Here is a 21,800-nt window from a genome sequence, read left to right as displayed (position 1 = left end):
TACACTTAGAAGATATAATTTGTGCTTATAGCTACGGAGTCCTTATGGGGCTTATAGTCTACATCTTAAGATAATGAATATAAAACTGTTACTTAAAATACGAATAATTTTTTTAAAAAAAATATTGCTTTAAGTTCTATGTTTGTGACTGAAATCCGATAAATTTATGTAATGTAAAGATATGCTCACAAAAACATTGATATGTTTCAACCAAGGTGGTCATTCTTCGAATTTCATTATGTATTTTGGTTCTAAATTTAAACATCAATCATGACTAACATTATACAGAAAAATGTATTCATCTTATTTTAGTGACTTACGGAAGTGAAATATCAAAAAGTCCTTTATTATTATATATCCATTTTTAATGTTATATGATTCCATTATTTTTGAATTCCTATTGACATTAATGCTAACTGTAAAAATGACACAGATGCTCTGGATTAAACTTGAGGGAAATGCAACGAATTATAATTATCTTAGGCGATTGATCATATAGAATATTAAATTAGTGAAATTAACACATTGCCACAGCATCATAGAATATGCTATTTAGAATTCTTTTATTATTTGTGAGAACAAGTTCTTATTTTTTTTTATAAACTATTCAATTTTCGTAAAAATTTCAATTCTGTCAGGAGATTTACGCCGCTAATTCTTGTTGTTGAATTTTATACACATGCTTTTTATTTTAATCGTAAACAAACAGCTAGTTTCCAAACTGTAAGTGATAGACATATACTTCCAATAGGAAAAATGAATAAAATAGTTATTTATTATTATTCTATTTGGGCCAGTATAAGTTCTGTAAAAAATTCCTAAATTAAATTCCAAATTTTTTATAATTATCCTATAATAGAAGTTATGATTAATAAATTAATTTTCGCATATATTATCATTTATACAAAATAAGAACTAGCTCCCCTGCCTCTAAAATTGTCCTAAGCTTTGTTTTCATTGTTTTAGTTCAATCAACAACTGACTCAAGAAAATGGTGTGCTTTGATTACCAGTTTTTCCGCGAGGAAATTGTTAAAATGACCTAAAATAATGAAATTCGCAACTCATATGTTTAATCGATGAGGGAAACTTTTTGATTATTTTGTTGACCATAATTTACAGGATTGATTGATTGCATAAAAATTAGCTTTCGATCATTTTAATCGATGATTAAAACGATTTTGTTTAAAATAATGTGCCAATATTATATAATAATTTATAGGATTATTTAATTATATAAGGTATAATTTACAGGATTGGTAGATTGCATAAAAATTAGATTTTGCATCTTCTTTTTAATGATATAGATTAAATATTAATTCGTACAGCATCTATACCTCATTTGAAGAAGAATTTTACGATCTAGATTTATGGCATATGCCACTCCAAAGCAGTTTAGAAATTGGCTTTTGTAACTAAGTATATGTAGTTATAACAGTTTAGAAACTAAACTATAGCAGTTTAGAAATTAGCTATCATAGCCAACGTAATTAGAATGGACATCTTGGGTAAAATTAGCAATAAAAAATTTAAATGTTATCCTGTTTCTTTCTAACTTTTAAATGAAAAATGTTTTGTATTTCTGTCGTTTTCTCTCAGAGTTCATCTACTGGTTCAAATGGGCTGTATCATATGTTACAATACGTATATGCGGTGCATTCCAAAGTAAAAGATTTGTGCCCTTTGATGTGAATTCGATCGGAGATCCTATCAAGCTTGGGTTCCTCATCCCAGACTTAGAAAAAGAATTAGAATCACCATTTCCTGAATCTCATTTGCAAGAAGTTGGTATTTATTTGTAAAATTCAAAAATTGAGCGAAGTTTACATTTTTTTTTCTGTTTTGCAATGTCAATGTTCTAGTGATTATATCTGTTGCCAATAATGTTCTTGGGAATTAATGCTGAAAGCGAAAAGATCTTTAATGAAGAGCACGCTAGATCATCTATATGCAAAATACAATGCTTACCACGTATCTTTCTAATTAGTAAATTACCATTTCCTCATAAGTTACAAGAAAATAAATATTGCAAAAATCAATGATTTGAAAAAAATACATAAAATGTTTTGCCAAAAATTGTAATTGAGAAGTTGAATAAAACATAATAAAAAAAGTTGAATAGAATAAAATTCCTTAATTCGATTTTATTTTGTTATTAACGTATTTGTCTTGTTTAACTGATTTAAGAAGATTTTTTTGTGGTTAGTTACAATTCCTAAATGAAATATAATGCTTGAATTTTTAACACTTAACCCTTTAAAGGGCCATTTTTTTTAGTCATATAATGTTAAAATATTTTTAGGCTTAAAATTAGAATAAGAAAAGGGATTCATTTAGCTTATTAGATAAATTTAATTTGATTAATCAATTTGATTAATTAATTTGGTTAATTAATAATTAAGTAACAAATCAAGACATATCATTTTGTCTGAGATAAAGAACTGAAGCATCTAAGTTTGTCTTTCTTAAAAAATTGTCAGAACTTATGCCAACCTACATAATTTCATACAAAGATTGATAAATTTGGTGGGAAGCATACTTCCCACGACCCTAGAAAGGGTTAAAATAAGGAAAAAATTATCCTTTTCTTATGCACAGAACTAAATATATTAATAATTCAAAACCTAATGTATTTTTAAAATTCATTAATAAATAATCTCTACTCATAAATACAAATGAACCTTATTTAGTCATCTTCTACTTAGAATACAACTATTCTGTTGTTGTTGCTACTTATGGCACTTGCCATAGACAAGTCAACGATTTATGCTTAGTTTGAGCAATAGCTTCTGAGGGTAAAAGCCTGACTTTTAGCTCATATGAAGATCAGACTCACACACTCGCTTGCACAACCTCTTTTTACAGGTGGTGGTGGTGGGGGGGGGGCTCTTTCACACACCTCACAGATAGAACATAGGGTAAAGAACAACGATATCTGAACAAGGACTCGAACCCGGGACGCCCAGATTACGGGGAAGACGTGCTATACCTAGGCCAGGATGCGTGTTACAACTATTGTTCAGATGATAAAAAAAATTAAATTAATTTGGTAGTTTCAATGAACTTTTTCAAGATTATATCGCAATGGAATGCATTTTCATCGTAATTTTTTTCTTATAAGTATTATTGTTACATGTTGAATTATATTTACAGGCTGCTGATGAAATAACATTTTATGGAGTGAATTCTAAGTCGGAATGTTTACTTGTACGTATTGCAAGAGGCTGCGATCAACAAGCAGATGCATGGGTCTATCTGAAGTTGGAAAATGGAAAAACATACCATTTGTTGGAAACGAAAGGATTCCAAATATCATCTACGAGCAACTCTCAAAGTTTCTCATTTGGCAAATTACAAATGTATTATTTGTCTCCAATGAGAAGATGGAGGATATTTTATTGTGGATTGCTTAAGTAAGTCATAGTCATTAAACAGTTTCAACCATCACAGCTAAATTTTTATTTTTTTTGCTTTATGAAATCTATTATTTTCTTTTTTAGAGAAATTTCTGAAAATAATAATGAAGAAGTGGTATTTGTCAAGCTCGTGTTTTTGTAAGTAATATCAATATGTTGTACTGTTTCTTTTAGTATATAATATTTTATATAAAATTGAGTTGTTCATTATCATGTTATTACAATTTTTGATTTCTTAAGTGTTGCTGAAATCAGTAAATTGTGGTTTATAAAATATATATATTTTATAAACGCTACATATCGAAATTTCAGGCTGCCAATCTGCAATACTACCAAGGAATTTTGTAGAGTAAAAAGTACACAATTATAAATTTTTACAAATACAAATTATAAAATATAATTTGTATTTGTAAATATAATTATAAAATACAAATTATAAATTTTTTCAATCGATTATAATATTAAAGATAAATAATCAATTTATTGAATGCTGCCAAAATGCTGGTACAATGTTTGCATACAACAATAAAACGAAGTATGAAAATTTTCATATTTCGTTAGTAGTTGTTGCTAGATGTATTGTTGAGTTTATTAAAGATAGGACTGAATTAACAGCGTAAATCAAGATTAAAATGTAGGAAATCTTTCTGTTTGCTAAAAGTGACATTCCTAAAAAAGATTTATTATTATAATCATATCCGGAAGACTAAGATTTAATAGTTCAATGTAATATCGTGACATATAAAAAATGGCAAAATTATGTGAAATTCTCATCATGATTTTAACTTTATCTAAGATGTGCTTTATTTCTTGTGTTAATTTTCCTAATCAGGTATCCACTTTAATCATGATCCAATAGTTCATTTTTAAACCGTTAAATATATATACCTATGTTTCAATTAGAAAATGCTTTATTTAACGTAAAGAATTATATTTTACATTGCTTTCATTTATAAATGTACTATCGAAGAAATTTATGGATACCATTTTTTTAAATCTTTCGCATCTATTAACCTTAATACACTATCTTATATCCTTCTATCCAAGTATTCTTAATACACTATCATTTTTAACAAAAAATTACTCTTCTCCGTTTCAGTCAAATTGCCAGAATTATAAAGTTTTGAATACCACTATTTTAAATAATTTTAAGGTTACTTCAAAGAACATCATTCATTCAATTTATTCCTCTTTCTCAAGAATGGAATTGTTTGGTCTAAAGTTATGAAGTTCGAAATTTCACTATTGAATAAGTTTTGATTGTAGAAGAATGGAGATATTTTTTCATTTAAGATATTAGTATAGCTCGAATATTTTGCTAACTAATAACATCGGGAGATTAAATAAAATTCTTTATTTAAAGTATTTTTCTAATTGGAAATTTATATACCTAAAGATTTATAAATTAGCTATTGCGTCACGATTAAAGTAATGTAGAGATAGACAGATAAAGAAAATATCGTGCATTCCATGCAATGAGCAGAACAATATATTGGAAGTACCATTTAATAAGAGTGCTTAGCTATATAGTGCATTTTGGCTATATCTTTTAGGAATTGTTTTTTAAACTTTTAATTTTTCAATTTTGTATTCTTTTAACAGTTAAAATTCATATTTGATTGTTTGTCTTTTATACTCAGATGGAAAGCTGCTTCAGATGTTTATGATTGTACTTTGGATACAAATCCTCATGGATTTGCAAGTGCCGTGGCAAGATCCGATTGGAGAAAGACTTTGGTCCCACCTATAAAAAAGTGAGCTGTACTTTAATTTATTTGGAATACATTCTTAAAACAATTAGTGGTTTTAAAGTACAAGTATTTTATCATATACATCACTGAAGTGGGTGAAACAGTAAAATAAGTTATTTTACTGTTGGTACGAATTTACCATAAGTTTAAGCTGCTCCATTTCAATTTTTTAATAAGTGGACTGTAATCTTATTTAAAATCAAACGACAATTCGAAAGACACCTTTTTATTTCATCGAGGTTCACCGACCCCGCAACGATTCAACACGAAACTGTTTTGAAAGCTGATCCCGTGTTAGCAGGGTTACAATAAATTTTATCGCTGAAGCCAAGTCAGTGCATGATTGCAACATTCTTTAACAAAAAGCGCCAACGAAGCGGTAACAACTGTCTCTAAACCAGCAGGAATGGTCTCTCCAAAACTTTCTAGTATTTCCAATAGCTATGAAATATTAAATTTTGGTGTGAATATACCATTCTTGGCGATTTATTTGCCGATTAACGTCTAGTATACGTTAATAATATCCAAAAATTTAATTTGTATTTCAGACACGTTTTTGTTCAGCCAACTGAAATAAAAATTTGATACAGAGAAACACTTGTAGTCACATCAAATTTGATATATTTAAGTCACTGCGTTTTTGAATTATGTTTACATGTTTCTGAAAGTACAGACAGACAAACGATCAATTCCTTATTGGATTTGGCTCAAAATTTGATAAGTGTCTAGCCAATAGATGTTAATCCTGTGTATCTAATTTTATCCATATAGCTCTCTCCATTTTGTAGTTATTCCTTTAAAATGATTGTGGCGGATGAGATGAGAGAGGATAGAACCTGGAACCTTGTGGTTCGCAGTCCAATACCATGACCATGATGCAAAAGCAATTGCTCGTGCAGCGTAGTGTTAACTGGTTTATAAGCTATTCACCACAGAACTCTCCCTCCAGTGAGCCGGAGGTGAGACGAACGATATGGCTGTTGAGTGAAGATGTATTTATTAGCTGTTGAGTCTAATGCGCCCGTACCCATTTGAGTAGCGCCACGCGTTATGGCGAGCGTGTGTGGGTGAGTGGTTTCTGATGCTGCGTCAAGTGAGTCTGACGACTTTGGGTTGCTGCGGCCTTTTTGTGCTGCTGCGTCAAGTGAGTCTGATGACTTTGGCTGCGGGTATATGGCGCTACAACAGCTGTACGAAGGTTGAAGGTTCATCGTCCGAGGTCACCAATGTTACGGATTGTGATGTGCGAGGATAGAACCTGGGACATTGTGGTTCGCAGTCCAGTAATATGACTATGATACAAAAGCAATTGCTCGTGCAGCGTAGTTCTTAACTGGCTTATAAGGTATTCACCACATGATATTCGGACAGTAGAACAGGCAGACTTCCTCAGAGCGGATTTTTCTCAAAACTTGACAGATATCTATCTACAAATATGGTGTAAAGACCATATACCGAATTTCGTCCGTGTAGTAAAAAGCGTTTTTGAGTTATCTTTATCACAGACCAACAGACAGATGGACATTTTCCAAAAATGTGTTTTTCGAACAAATGTGTGTATAAAACATGGAGATTCGTTAAGATCGCATGTTCGAATTTTTTGACAATTACTACATATTCTCTATACTACTTATACGAGAAAGTAAAAAGGATTCCATATTTAAAAAGAATAAAATATTATTGTCTTCATGCAGAAGACAGTGTGCTTACATATTTAATGATAATAATATTTAAATAAGTTCCAACCTATAAAAGTGTGGGGAATGATAAAATCATGCATACTACTCATTTTTTATGCAGATTTCTATACACATGAAACAAGGACAAATGTGGCTGCGCAGAAAGTATTATGAGTTCATTTTAATCTTCTACTTAGAATATATTTCCTTTAATCAGTTAATAAAAGCGGCAATGTTCACGTGGCAAAATAGGCAATAACATGGAAAAACAATTAACTGAAAAAAAATGGATGAATGTGGAAAAACAATTAACTGAAAAAAAATGGATGAATGTGGAAAAAAAATTGACTGAAAAAAAATGGATGAATGTGGAAAAAAAATTGACTGAAAAAAAAATGGATGAATTTGAAAAAAAATTGACTGAAAAAAAATGGATGAATTTGAAAAAAAATTGACTGAAAAAAAATGGATGAATTTGAAAAAAAATTGACTGAAAAAAAATGGGCAATATTATGAGGAAGAGACTGGAGGAAAAAAGAATACCCATACCAAAAAATAAACGCTGCTGGAAAGGTGACTCTCTTTGACTAAGAAAATCTCATTCTCTCTTTACCCATATATGTTTCCATATTCAGACGCATTATTAAATTTAGCATTGACAAGTAGTATGTGATTCGAAAGCAAATTTTACATTACTGCAGAAAGATATTTTAAAACTCACGTAAATTCCAGATTAAATACACAAAATTCAGATCAATCTTTATGCCTTTAAATTTTATATAAAAGATTTATTTTTTTAATTAATGAAATATTTAAATTATGCTAAAAGGTAGAATTCATTAAATTTGCACCTTAAACATTAGTAATTCCTTATCATAACTGGGACAGTTTTATGACATTTTCCTTTTGTATCAACTTTTTTATGAATTAACAATGAACAAAAATACTTCAAAAAGCTCATAACCCCTCAGTCTCGATCAACTTAAGTTTCTATAGAAGCATAAAAATTTCGATAAATATTTATTTATACGTTCAAAAATTTTTTTTTTAAAAAAAAAGACCATTGGCAAAATTATTGGAAAGGGAGAAACTTTGACAAACTTTGCTTTGTTTAAATCAATTAAAATTCTCCCAAAAATTCAACAAGACAGATTATTTTAAAATATAAAAACTCCATATGCATTATTATTATTATTATTTATTTAAAGAAGGACATGCAAAAATACTCAAAATATAAAAAAATTGAAAAGTTTAAAACTCACAAATTTTAAGTCATGAAACATATTTACTATTACATAAGAAAAAATAAATTTTTTACAGTTTTCATTGCAAGGAGGATCAATTATGTACATGATATTTTAAGTTTATTCATTAAAACCTCATCATACAATCAATAAAATTTATTTCTTTCCTTCAGACGAAGATAAGATACCTGAAAATCTCGTCTCCGTATAATTGAATGAATCCTTCAAAAAATTCCCGATACACTTTTTCCTTAGAACTTTACAGCAATTATTATTCCAAGCTTTAGTTTTGATGAACTATATCCTCAATCTGTTTGATCGAAATGATCTTGAATATTTCCTCATTTTCCAACTTGTTCCTAAAGTATTTTGGCATCTGAATTACTTATAAAACAAGTATGGAAAATGAAAAAAGCACGTATGATTTTTTTAAAAAGCAAATTTCTAAATTGGCAAAGTTGTCCCAATTTTTATACAGATATCTGTTGGTACTATGCCAAATAATGTTATTAACCAAAATGTAACATAAATTAAAAAAAATCTAAAAGTATTTCTGAAATGAAGTTATATGTTGATTTAAGAAAAACAAGAATTTTTTTGCTCAAGTTTGAATGGATAGGCTATTCGAATCACTTTAATTGATTACCAAAAACATTTGTTCAATAAGAAGAAAATAAAAGCTCTGATTAAAGAAAAGAAACTTAAGTAAGCTTGTTTTATACGTTACATCTTTCTTTATTCTGGTTGATGCATAATGCATCTCAAAGAATCTAAATCAGAATAGTGCGCATTATTTAATTTTACTGGCTGGCAAAAGTAACATCAAATTAAATAGTTCTAAAACATTATTTGGTATTTGTTTATATTATTTTATATATCGCCCCATTATATATCGTTAAATTACGCAAAGCAACGCCGACCGGCATGTGTGAGTTGGGTTGTCGGAATGTATAATAGAGTTTGACGAAATTTTAACATTTTTTATATAATGCGACTTGGCGGTCTTGGCGTAATAAAAAAAAATCGCAAAATAAACCCGAGAGTCTTGAAAATAGACAAATATAATTATTTAATATGCATCCTGCTTTTAGTGAAACAATTTTTACATTTTATTATAGTTGGAGCTCATGTTTTTTACTGTATTCATTTCAGTGTTGATGATGCGCTAAATTTTTATGGCCAAAGTGGTGTTATATGTGGAACAGTTTCTGTTAATGATGGCCCAGATTATGAGATGTATTTGTTTGGTGCAAAAATTCGAAATCTTGGTAAGTTATCATTCTAAATCAAAAATATCGAAACCGTGGACCATGAGCTACATGTGGTTCACTAATAAACATCTTTGTGATCCAGATAGCACAACAGTATGAAAAAAAAATGTAATAAAAATTATTAACTGAGTTTTAAAAATTCTTGATGGTATTTAATTATCAATAATGAATTACAAACTCGCCAGTGGGCAGCTACTAATTATATTAAATAAATGGAGATAATCGATGCTTAGTGTTACAAAGATTTGAAGGCAAAACTGAGTAAAGTTGGAATATTTGATTTCTATAAATATTTGCAGGGCAGATTTAAGATGCTCGTGAATTCGTTATTAAAATTAACTACCTATTTAGAAACGTTTAATGATGAGAGGAATTATTTTTATTAAATAAAAGACAAAAGTCTCCTGTCAAATAAAAAATCGTCCAATCATCTTGGAGTAGTTCTGAAATTTATCATTGGGGAAAAGGTATCTATAGAAATGAAGAATGGTAGACGAAGACAGAGAAGAGATACCAAGTTGGAGGATGTAAACATCATTATCTTTATTCTTTTTTTTAAGACAGTGTTGGCGCCAATAAGTCAGCAGAACGCTCCGCCTACAAATTTTGTAGCGCCACCAAGTGGCGAAATGATATAACTTTTTAGTGTTTGTGTTTCATTCATGTTTTGGCCCGCGATAGCTCAGTTTTTAGAAAATGCGCCTATGTGCGTATTTGTTGAAAATGCGCCTATGTGCAACAGCTGCAAAGTTAATATTACTGTTCGGCATATCTTGATTGAATGTCCTGTCTTTAATTCATACCGTGCTCGTTTTTTTACCTTGTCTTCAACATTGCATGACTCAGTGGGTGAAAGATACCACCCAAATATTTTTAAATTCTTAAGAGCTATTGGCTTTATAACTTGTATTTAGACTTTTAAATCATTCTTTTTTGCGTAGAACATTCCTTTTTGTGTATTTGTACGTTTCATCATTGTATCAAAATCTCATGAATCATAGTTTTTTAATTTTAAGATGTTATGGCTGTTTTCACATATTTTTTTTGGAATTTTTCTTTGTTTGTCTATGTTAATTAAATAAATATGTGTTTTTTAATAAATTTTATTCTTTTACCATTTGATTGGCGCAGTATAGCCAAATATGGCTCTTGCGCCAGTAAAACACACAAAACCTAACCCAAACCTCAGTTTTTAGAAAAGTCAATCACATATAAATGAAACACAAACCCTTGAACTGTATTTCCATTGCTTTATTCTCAACACTCACAACAAACACTAAAAAGTTATATCATTTTGCCACTTGGTGGCGCTACAAAATTAGTAGGTGGAGCTTTCTGCTGACTTATTGGCGCCAAGAGACACTATGTTCGAAATAAACCCGTGTTTCTGCAATAAATTGAAATGATTCTTTTCTTCGTGTCCAACATAAATTTAGAATGTTTTTATTTGTTCAGTTTGAATTTGATGCGCTTAATTTATACCTATTGTTTGTATTTTAGCTATTATGAGCATTATTATAACAAGAGAATGTTTACATTTACAGGAAAAATTGCGAGCGTAGAAGGCTGTAAATTCACAACTGTTTTAGGAAATACACCATCGGTATGTTTTGAAGATTTTATCCTTATCATATTTTATTAATATTTTTATTACTTCTTTTGTGGATTAAATGAAATTAGATGTGAATTTTATTTCATACTAGCCGCCTTTGGCGACCAGCCGGTTCGCCAATCTTAATGCTCCGTTAAAATTTTAATAATTAAATATTTTATGTAATTCCTACTTTAATAGCTTCTTCATTAAAATATTTTCAAATTTTAATTCACTCATAATATTATAAAGGCCTTCAGTCATAAGTTATCTGTATCTCTCTAATTTTCTGTTAGCTCCCGTAGAATTTATGCTTTAAATTAAAGTGGAAATGATTAATCTCCAATTAATCTAATAATATTTTTTACTGAAACAAAGCATTTTTTTGTAATATGATTACTAAAAACAGAGTCACTGAGCATTTAAACCTTATGGGCACTAAAGAATATCTTCTTAATTTATGAAATATTTCAAGAATTTGTCAACAAAATTTTCTCAGATTCATCATGAGCAGGTCTATTAATTAACAATGTTTAATTTTAAATGCATCAAACACTAAGAAAATAAACATAAGAAAATAAGAATCGTTTAAAATAATCGGTCGAAAACAGGTAAAAAAATTACTTAAAAAACGGTGAACTTAAACTAACATAAATACAATTTAATTACAAAAGCATACAACTAACCTAAAAATAATTTAAATCAAGTCCGCTTCCGTTGAAAATAGATGTAAACAATCAGAACACAATGCGCATGCGTAAATTTCCAACGCCAGTTACGGTAACGCAAGTGCGTGCATTTTTCTACGCCAGTTGGATTCTATGCAGATTAGAAATTTTTAATGTCTTTTATTCTGTTTTATTTTAATTCAAAAGTATTTCAGAATGAATCTGAAAGATCGATTCATTAACAACGTTTAATTTTAAATGCATCAAACATTAAGAAAATAAACAGAATCGTTTGAATAATCGGCCGAAAAATGTTAAGCCTAAGCCTCATTAGCGTGGGGAAAAAATTCTGAAGCCTTACTCATTTGGCGGTGGGGAAATGAAGATTTTTTTGGCTGGAAAGTTAGTTTTTAATTAATAATTAAAATTTCAAAAAAAGGGACCCCAGGTGAAAATTCCCGACCTTCAAGTTATACAGGTACCAAATTTGGTAGCTGTAGGTCAAATGGTCTTTTCTGTAGAGCGCCAACACACACACACACACACACACACACACACACACACACACACACACACACACACACACACACACACACACACACACACACACACACACACACAGCTTTATATAAGTATAGATTTACTTTGGCTTTAATTTATGATTTGCATATAAATACATTAATAAACTAATCATTAATTAAAAATTATTCTAAGCTGGATAATCTGATCAAAATAAAAAAATATCAATATTTTCATTCCTAAAATTTATTTTATATTCTTTTGCTTAAATCCTTCAATACCAAAATAACGCCCCCACTTTTTAAAAATAATTCGCATTTAATTAAAGCAGTATACACTAAAATAATTTTCCCTTGCAATTCAAATTGTTATTTGAATGATATAGGTATACGTATTTTTGTTATAAAATACCGAAGAGCTGAGCTGATCGAGACCCAGAATCACAAAAACCGTTAGAATGTAAAACATCGCTAGCTTTAAGGTTACAATGTAAATATCAAAGTAAAAGAATAATGATATTTGAATAAGTATTGACAATTTGAGTATTATAAAAATATGGAATATGAAATATCATTTTTAGAGCTTAAAGCAAACGATAATTAAATGTAACAAAAAGAAAAACATTTAATTTTTGATAATAAATGAAAACATCCTTAAAACTTAAAATATCAAAAATTGAAAAGAAAGAATATTTTCGAAATTCGGAAATGTGAAAGGGAACATATCATTTTTAATATTTGTAGATTTGAATATTATCTGAATTTGTTCTAATATCCGAAATCTGATAAATTACTTTTAAAAATTCAAAAAAAAAAAAAATAAAAATAAAGGGGAAAATTAGATAAAAATGCATTATATTATGTTTGATATTTTTCTCCATGTTTGTTTAATTTTTCAACGTGTGATTTTCATTCATTATTTAAGTTTCTTTTCTCAAAAGCATTTTTATGTTATATTATCTATAATCATAATGAATGCATTTATAATCAAATTCTTATAATTTTTAGATATTTCTGGAAAGTATACATTTTTAAAATATTTACATTAAAAATATTATTCATTTTTCAAGGTTTAGGATATTTAATAATTTTTTAAAAAGTTTATTTTAAATGTATTAGAATGAAAGTAACTTCAATGTAATTAATAAATAGTTTTTTATGTATTATGCTAATTTTGGTGAATTTTATATGTAATTGTTACTTTTTCGAGTACCTATTTTTGGTTACGCATTTGTAGATTATTCCATAACCATAAACCGAAATTATGTTTTATCAACAATAACAAATATTTTAATAAAGTTTTTATATTCTTATAATTATTAATATTTCCTACTTGTACTATATTTTAATTCAGATATAATATTCGCTTGAAAAATTTTTTATACCTTTGTTTATAATCAACATATTTTTTAGTAAATAAGAAGTCGCCGTACCATTCAGAAAACAAAACAAAGCAACCTTTATATTTTTTCTTTTTACAGAATGGACTGAATTTTCAATTATCAAGCGCATCGGTGCCTTTCGCTTTTAAAAAGTAAGATATGATGCATATTAAATTGAAATTTTAATAATTTTATAATATGAATTTTATGATTAGACTTTTTATTTCAAAATTTATTGGACTTTTAAGAGTCACGTTTTCGTACCTTTCTTAGTTTGCCTTTTGGATTTGTTGTCGATACATATGGACTTCTGGAACCTCTGAAAGAATTGGATATCGCGATAAATTCAGCTGATTCTGAGGAATCGCAAAGCTCTTTTAAAGCAAATTTTAAAACTGGTAAGAAAGTTTTTTTTTATATTAGGAAATAATGTTTTAAATATATTAATAACCAAAGTGGAGTATTATTCAGTATGTCTATTTTAGAAAATAAAGTTCGAAAAAATTATTTGTTTACGTCCTAAGGCATTTGTTTTCCTCCAAATAGACACAAAAGTGGACCAGGTTTCTCTGAAATAACCTGCTTAAGTGCTCCTATGTCATCTTGTTCATCAAATGTTGATCACAGTTTTTCCCTATCATGAGTTTTTATTTGTTGTTTTAGCTAAATATTCAAGGCTACGGAGGGATTACAGCGGTCCGTATTTAAATATGATAGAATACTGAATTTTTTATGATAAAATGTGATGCATTTTGCGATGTAATTTTGACTTTATTATTCTATCCACAGATAAATTATTTTAGAAACATTTTTGGAAGTTTGAATTGCTTGATAATCGCATCTTTCTAATCTTATGTCTCTTAAATTTATAATGTTACTTTTTTACATTGTTGATTTCAGGTAAAACAAGTAATATATAAAAATAAATTTTTAAAGTTAATTCCTATATAAGTCAACAATTTTTTTTTAATTTTAGTTACTTTTTATTAAATAATTACAATTAATATAAATATGTATATACATATAACAGAATTACAATATTAAGTGGCAAAATAGAGCTTGGCGACAAACTTGGCGACCAAATAGAAATTACTGGACAAATTTAATTAATTAATATTTGAAAAAAAAGGCTGTATTATCAAGTGTCATCCACTACAAGTTTAAAAAAATGTATTTAAACTTGAGAGGATGAATAAAAAGTATTTTATTAACGATTAAAAATTTGAACAAGATATATATAGAGAGAGAGTGTGAGCTAATAGTAAGAATTGAAAAATAGCAAATGGTTGATGCTGAATCATTATTGCTGTTCGATATTTTGAATAGTGGACAATATAATGAAGTTATCATAAAAAATATTGCTTGGCATTTGAGCTTATATATATGATTTATTTATTTTATAAATTATTCAAATATTTGTATAATTCTATTTTCTTCAAGCACTTTTCACAATCAGTTATACATATGTATATTTTGTTTCTGATTAGTTCTCATCAGGTGGCATTTGTTATTTGTTTTCAGGAGAACGCTATGAATTGTCTGGAAGCATAGCAGAGCCCATTATTTTCTACAGATTCCAAGGATGGAGTGGATTTCTTGAGATATCTTTCATCGAATTTGAAATTAGAAATAGAAAGGGATATGGAGTGCTTATATCTGGGTAACATTGTTTCATCATTATTCATTTATATTTATGCATAGATCAGTCATAGTCATGAAATAAATATTATTTTTTCAACAAATATGAAGCAACAAAGTTATTTTTTTATCAAATAAAAAGCAAATAAGACATCCTCCTCCTTCATGATATGAAAAGAAATTTCTTCTTTAGTTTCTATGCAATTAATTTTATATTTCGATATTCACTGTGAAGTATCTGTGTCACAAGAAATTCAGCTATATTTTCAAGTTGTTGTTCGACATTTTTAGATATTATTTCGACATCTGAATATATTGTTTTGTAATCTGAAATATATTGTGCAATGAAGGACGCTTAGATATTAACAACGAAATGTTTCCAAACAACCTGTAGGGAATAATGTTACGTCTATTTTTATAATGAATTTTTTGGCGTAATATACTTCTCAATATTTGATATTATACATAAATATATCCCCCCAAAATGTAGCATTTTTTTTCAAAGTTGAAAAAATTGTAAAGAAAAAAACGCCGTTAGACTATCAAAAATATATAAAATTTCAACTTAAAATCTTATTGCTGAACAGTTCTAGCGATTTATAAATGAGAGTGAATCATTTGATTCGAGCTATCATCTGGTATATGGCAATTCAGACTTTTAAAATCCACTTGAATTTTTAAAGAGATCTTGCTTTTTCTTTTCTTATGACATTTAGTTCAGTTTAGCAAAAACTTTGAGTTTGAGTTTGATGTTTATGGCGCAAGAGCCAGGTTTGGCTATACTGCGCCAAGCATATCGTAAAATGAGATAAAAAGTTTTAAAAATTTTAATCTAGATGTTAAAATTTTTGTCGATAGAAATATCAATTATAAAAATATAAATCTTCAGAAAGTATACTAAAGAACTATAAAATTAGATAAGATGTAAAAACCCAATTTCTTTTAAAAATTTAAAAATGTTCTTGTGAGGATATTCTTCTACCAAGTCACGGATGTTCAAGTACAATGTTCCGAAATGATGCAGCCGGTGGCCATTAAAAACAGGGCATTAGGTTAAAATATGAACGATGGTAAAATCGACTTGACATGATGTGCAAGTTGGATACCGTTCACCTAACAAAAGGTGTTTATGGGTGAAACGGGTGTGCCCAATGCGAAAACTTTGGACTGGCACATTTAGTCCTCTTTGATTCAAATATCGTGGGTAAATCACATTGGAATACAAACGATGAAATTACCAGCCTTAAAAAACGATACTATAGGAAAAAGCAGGTTATATTTTTTATTATTGGTTCATTTTTACTTTCTCGTACGGAAAGTATAGAGGAAGTATTGTAATCGTCAATAAATAAATAATAAATTCAAACTCAAGATTTTGACGAATCTTCGTGTTTCAAATCTCCCTGAGTTCGAAAAAAAAGTTTTTGAAAAATGTCGTCTGCCTGTGCCAAAAGATAATTCAAAAACATTTTGAGCTAAACAAATGAAATTTGGTATGCGGTCATTATACAGAATTAGTTGATTTATATCAAATTTTGAGCAAACTCAATTCAGAGGAAGCCTGCCTAGCTGTTCGAATGTCAGTTAACACGCTAACTACGAAACGAAGAGAGCTGGATTGATACAATTTGGTACACAAATTTAACATCTATAATATAGACACCTATCAAATTTTGAGGCAAAACCAACAAGGGGTTGACCGTCTGTTGGTCTTTAATTTCAGAAACGTGCAAACGCTATAACTCAAAAATGTACAGACTTAAATATATCAAATCTGGTATTTGATTTTGTGACGTTTATTACGTTGTCTCTTTAAGTTTTCAAACGTTTACAGTATCAGAAACTCATTCTGTCTCTTGAAAACTTTCCATGAATGTGAACACCTCAAATTGGAAAATTAAATTGCTTTACAGACTGTTTTCACTTGTCTCTGTAGCGATAGACTGTTATGTTCATCCTTATTATTGTTGGATTTCGTAGTCTTGATTCTTTGAGAGACAGTGAAAGGTTATTTGCAATGAGTCAGCGCTCATTCATTATATGCTATTTTGGTTTCAGAGAAGTATGCAGCATGCCGAAGAGGTCCAAAAAGCTTATAAAGATTGCAACATGTCCGAAAAGTAAGTATAGAAGTTTAGAAATTATGAAATGAAAAAATTTAAAACATAAAATTTAGATGTGTAATAAAGGCTTTTTAAATTTCTTTAAATAAATTTCTCTTTTAATTAGTGATATAACATTAAATGTCTAGTTCACAGCCCTGTTTAGTTTTTTTTAGACTGGATAATAATGTATATTATTTTTAATTGAAATCATATCACACGTTCACACAAGCGCAATTTTGCAATCGATTTTTCACATTTTTCCTGATGTGCTAGTATTTTGAAATTTTGCACAATTCTGCGGTCTCTATGACAAAATATTATTTAAATAATTTCATAAAAATCTGCAATAAATTTAATTTTGATTTCATACCAGAGGCGTCATTTGGTATCACATTTGAGAACAAAATAATTTTAAGATTCTGTAATATTTATAATAAATATAAGTTAAAAACAAAACAAAAACCAAAAAACAAAACAGAATGTTGTTACTTTTCAACAAATCTCAGCATGGTTCTTGAAGACAGCACATTTATTAGACATAATAAAAGAAAAAAAAAAAAAAAAGAACACAGGTATTGATGATTACGCACACAGCATCATGTTAAACAGTTCGCGGAAGGAATGTGCCGGAATCATAATCACACAGATATACCTACGCGAGAAAAGTAGTCCGCTCGCTTCATCCCACCACAGAAAATATCCAAATCAAAAATATTTTATCTATTAGTACATAAATGAATTTTTTCACAATTGTTTCCCTTCAATTTATTATTTTTAAGCTATACCGTTGACGGCGCAATTCACTGAAGATATTTGCCAATTAGAAGAAGTTTCTGGAGGTAAAGGTTCATCTTTGGGAAAATTAACACAGTTCAGCCAAGAAGGAAAAACGGTATGTTTTCGATACTAAATATATCCAGAGAATTTTTTTTTATCTGTGGACATCTGGTCTGTTAATTTTAAAATTAGCTTTCCTGCTTTTTCTTTGCCACAAAAAAATCACCGAGTTTATTTAAGTTTCATGTCATCGACTAATCTATTATAAATTTATTTGCTATTATTATGAGCTTGTCGAATGGAAATTTGAATTTTTCTTTCAAGTTCAACTTTATATATTATTAAAAAACTTATAATTACTTATATTATCCTAACGCCCCATTCTAAATAACCTTGAGTATTATTTTGAGACGAACCTTGTAATTTGGAACAAACTATTTACTTTTGAATATTTCGCTGTCTATTTTGGACGAAAATTGTTACATTTCGTACCGCTATCAAATGATGAGGAATATATTTTCATGACTTATCTATCCACTTTCTCATATATACCCATACAAACCCATATGAGCAAGCCCATATAAACGAATGACTTATTACGAATGTTCGAGCTCTCGTTTGATTCGGGTGTTAAAGACAAACAACCACTGTGGACATACACCAATGCGAATGTTTGATGCTCTTTCACTGGAAGCTCGTACACAAAAATATGACCACACGGTGCCACAAATTATTAAACGTCCAACATTGGAAAAATATCCGCAACATCCATTGTGTGGGGTCGGCTTTACACAACTTTGCTGAATTTTGCTAAACTAGTCCATTGAATTTTTGAGTTAATTTACCTATTTGATGTTAAACTTCCCATTGTTGGTTTTATCAAAAATTTGATAAAATCTACCCTATTGGTGTGCAAATCATATCCTGAATTTCATTCACTTAGCTTATTCCACTTCCTATTTCACAGCCTGAACACCAAGCAGATATACTAAAAGAAGTTTAAAACTAATAATTCCTAGAAATTTTGAACAATTATAACAGTTTTCACGGTATATAAGAATGTAAAAAACAAATTTTTAGCTAGCTGTATCCAACCATAAATACAATGAGATAAATACAATGTTTAATACAAATTAAATACAATGTTTTAATAAACATCAGTAAGTTTTTGAATGAATAACAGAATTATCGTCTTGCTATTATAAATGAAATATTTGTATTCACATTTCACAGTTTATAGTACCCAAAGGCATTGTGGTGACCACAGCTGCTTACAATCAATTCTTGACGTCGGAGATTCTCGAAGCAGTGAAATCTTTGGAGGACGTAGCTTAGTAAGAAATACTTACATAATTATAAAGTGAAGTATAGATGATGCTTTGCTACATACTTTAACGAATCTGTTTTATTTTTATTTTTTATTTTAGTGGGAATGAAAGTGGTGATTTAAAAACTGCTTGCTTTAGGTAAGAATATATCAAATTCTATGTCCTTGTGTCATTTGCTTCCTTGTCAAAATTAAATCGTTTATATAGAATTTCACATTCTTTATATTGAAATAAGTTGTTTCGAGTATTTTTAGTATCATTTTCGGCCTTCTATAAGTAGCAATTTTAAGGAGTTGAAAAAATGAAATTAATTGCCTGTTCATCAGTAACCTAGGGGATTAAAACATGCCAAGACAGAAAAATTGAAAGAAGATCTTTATAGTTTCTATATTTCCATTGCATATAGAACCATACACATAAAAATTGCTCAAAAATTAGAAGACTAATGTGCTCTATATCAATAAAACGTTCAATGAGGTCCGATCCAATAATGAAGGAGTTAATCGTTTATTTGGGCTACTATATTGGTGGCAAACTCAAGGGATACATTAAAAAAGACTTCAACCATTTTAAAATTCAAAAAGAATTTCTTTATTATCTTATTGTCTTTCAATTGCAATTTTAAGTTTTTCGCCATTTGACTTTTGCAGGGTTGCAAGAGTTATAGAAGAAACATCACTACCGAACAAAATTCGCCATAGTATAATTGGAAGCTTGAAAAATTTATTTGGTAACGCAACGAACTATCGAAAGTTTGCTGTTCGTTCTTCTGCAACAGGTGCTCTATAATTTTATTTTTCAGTTTTTTTTATTTTAGTTACAGCATATATTATATATGTATTGAAGTTTGTATTTGACTGTGCAAAAATAAGAATGTACAAAACTACACAATTTATTTCAACTAACAATTATTACAAAATTATTAAGCAATATTAATTATTATTTGAACTATCAATTATTATTCAATAATTAAAGCAAAATCTATTTCAAGAGATCAATATAAAATATTCAATCACATGGGAAAAAGTGTAATAGGATTTTTAAACATTTAGACTTGTTTATCTTTTTACATCATACATATTGAAAGTTACTCAATTTGATACCCGATATTTATGCCCAATTTATCTATAAGATTCATCGTCTACGAATCGATAAAATAAAGAAAAATTCCACGTTTGACCCATTATTATCTGGAATTGATTATTAAAAAGACTTTACAGTTTCATCGAAAAACTGTCGGGACGTTTGTCAACAATTAAAATGCTCACCAAATAAATATCATCTTTGATAGCAGCAAAAAAAAATTTCTCTTAAAGAATAATTTTCAATTTTTAATCAATTTTCTATAACAATTAGCTCAAAATGCTGAACAACATTCTACCACATTTTCGCGACTTTATACGACTCTCAGAATATAGTGGAGCTGTCGAATAATATCTTGTGCTTCATTTGAAATTTTGTGGATTGTAAAATCTGACAAATTATTGCTTAAAAATTATAATTTGTTGACCATGTCGCAGAGCATATTTTTTAAATAACGTGCCTTATAAAGGGTATTACCTAAATATGAACTAACTACGTAATTTGTATAATTAATGCTAAAATTCGTCCGTCTTTTGAAGAATATTATGGACTTTCGCTATTTGGTCGAAATTAAAGCCCGAGGATAAGGATTCTTTTAATAAAAGGATAAGAAGGTCTCACAAAACATCTCTGAGAGTAATATAGAAGACATTAAAAACATCGCATGTCATTTCTCATTATCGATAGGTAGAACTACATTCTAACACCTACACTTAGTTAAAAAATCGAGAACACATTTACTTTATATATGTTATTATGAATGCTGATATCTGGTAAATAGAGATTTTTTTCTGCTTCTAACGAATGACATTTTCATAGTCACTTGGTCTGCATCCAAGGTTGATAATTATCTAAACATAATTTTTTAAGCAGAATAGAATCTCCGACGACAGAGATAACTCTTTCGAATTTTAAGCTTCGCTTTTATTTTTGGCATAATTTATGGACAAGAAGCGCGGACGAACTGGCGTCCGCTCACCAGCCGTACAAGAGCAGAAAAAAGCAAAGGAGAAAAGAGGGTGAAAATAATTTTCCCAGTGTCTATATATTATGAGATTTTTATAGGGATTTTCTTTACCCGTGTCGATTTAGGTAGGGGAATTTCCGTATCTTTTAAAAAGAATTCGCTTAGCTAGACAATTATTTATCCCTTCACTCGGAACGTGTTGAATTAAGAATTTTTAGACCTCGTGTTGAATTAAATAAAAAGGTAGAATTGGATCAGGGAATAAGAGAATATTATGGAATGAAGTTACTATTTTCCGAATTAAGATAAACCTTTGGAAATTAATTAGGATTAAATTAGATTTTAAAATATCATTACATATATATGCGTGTGCGTAAACTTAT

General features: G+C 29.0%; 1 protein-coding gene across 1 annotated transcript in view; it reads left to right on the top strand.

The window, feature by feature from the left end:
* Nucleotides 1–1,494: 1,494 nt before the first annotated feature.
* LOC129968249 (putative phosphoenolpyruvate synthase) overlaps nucleotides 1,495–21,800 on the top strand; it is a 61,632-nt gene continuing 41,326 nt past the window's right edge. The window contains exons 1-15 of the mRNA XM_056082104.1: nucleotides 1,495–1,507; nucleotides 1,599–1,783; nucleotides 3,153–3,412; nucleotides 3,500–3,553; nucleotides 5,056–5,169; nucleotides 9,242–9,357; nucleotides 10,905–10,963; nucleotides 13,619–13,671; nucleotides 13,793–13,917; nucleotides 15,041–15,179; nucleotides 17,216–17,277; nucleotides 18,042–18,154; nucleotides 19,273–19,373; nucleotides 19,467–19,505; nucleotides 20,018–20,145. Of these exons, the coding sequence (XP_055938079.1) occupies nucleotides 1,495–1,507; nucleotides 1,599–1,783; nucleotides 3,153–3,412; nucleotides 3,500–3,553; nucleotides 5,056–5,169; nucleotides 9,242–9,357; nucleotides 10,905–10,963; nucleotides 13,619–13,671; nucleotides 13,793–13,917; nucleotides 15,041–15,179; nucleotides 17,216–17,277; nucleotides 18,042–18,154; nucleotides 19,273–19,373; nucleotides 19,467–19,505; nucleotides 20,018–20,145 (1,561 nt within the window). The remainder of the gene's footprint in view (nucleotides 1,508–1,598; nucleotides 1,784–3,152; nucleotides 3,413–3,499; nucleotides 3,554–5,055; nucleotides 5,170–9,241; nucleotides 9,358–10,904; nucleotides 10,964–13,618; nucleotides 13,672–13,792; nucleotides 13,918–15,040; nucleotides 15,180–17,215; nucleotides 17,278–18,041; nucleotides 18,155–19,272; nucleotides 19,374–19,466; nucleotides 19,506–20,017; nucleotides 20,146–21,800) is intronic.

Source organism: Argiope bruennichi, chromosome 5 (genome assembly GCF_947563725.1).
Source record: "Argiope bruennichi chromosome 5, qqArgBrue1.1, whole genome shotgun sequence".
NCBI lineage: Eukaryota > Metazoa > Arthropoda > Arachnida > Araneae > Araneidae > Argiope > Argiope bruennichi.
The sequence above is the reverse complement of the archived record's forward strand: the minus strand, read 5'-3'. Positions and strand labels throughout refer to the sequence as shown.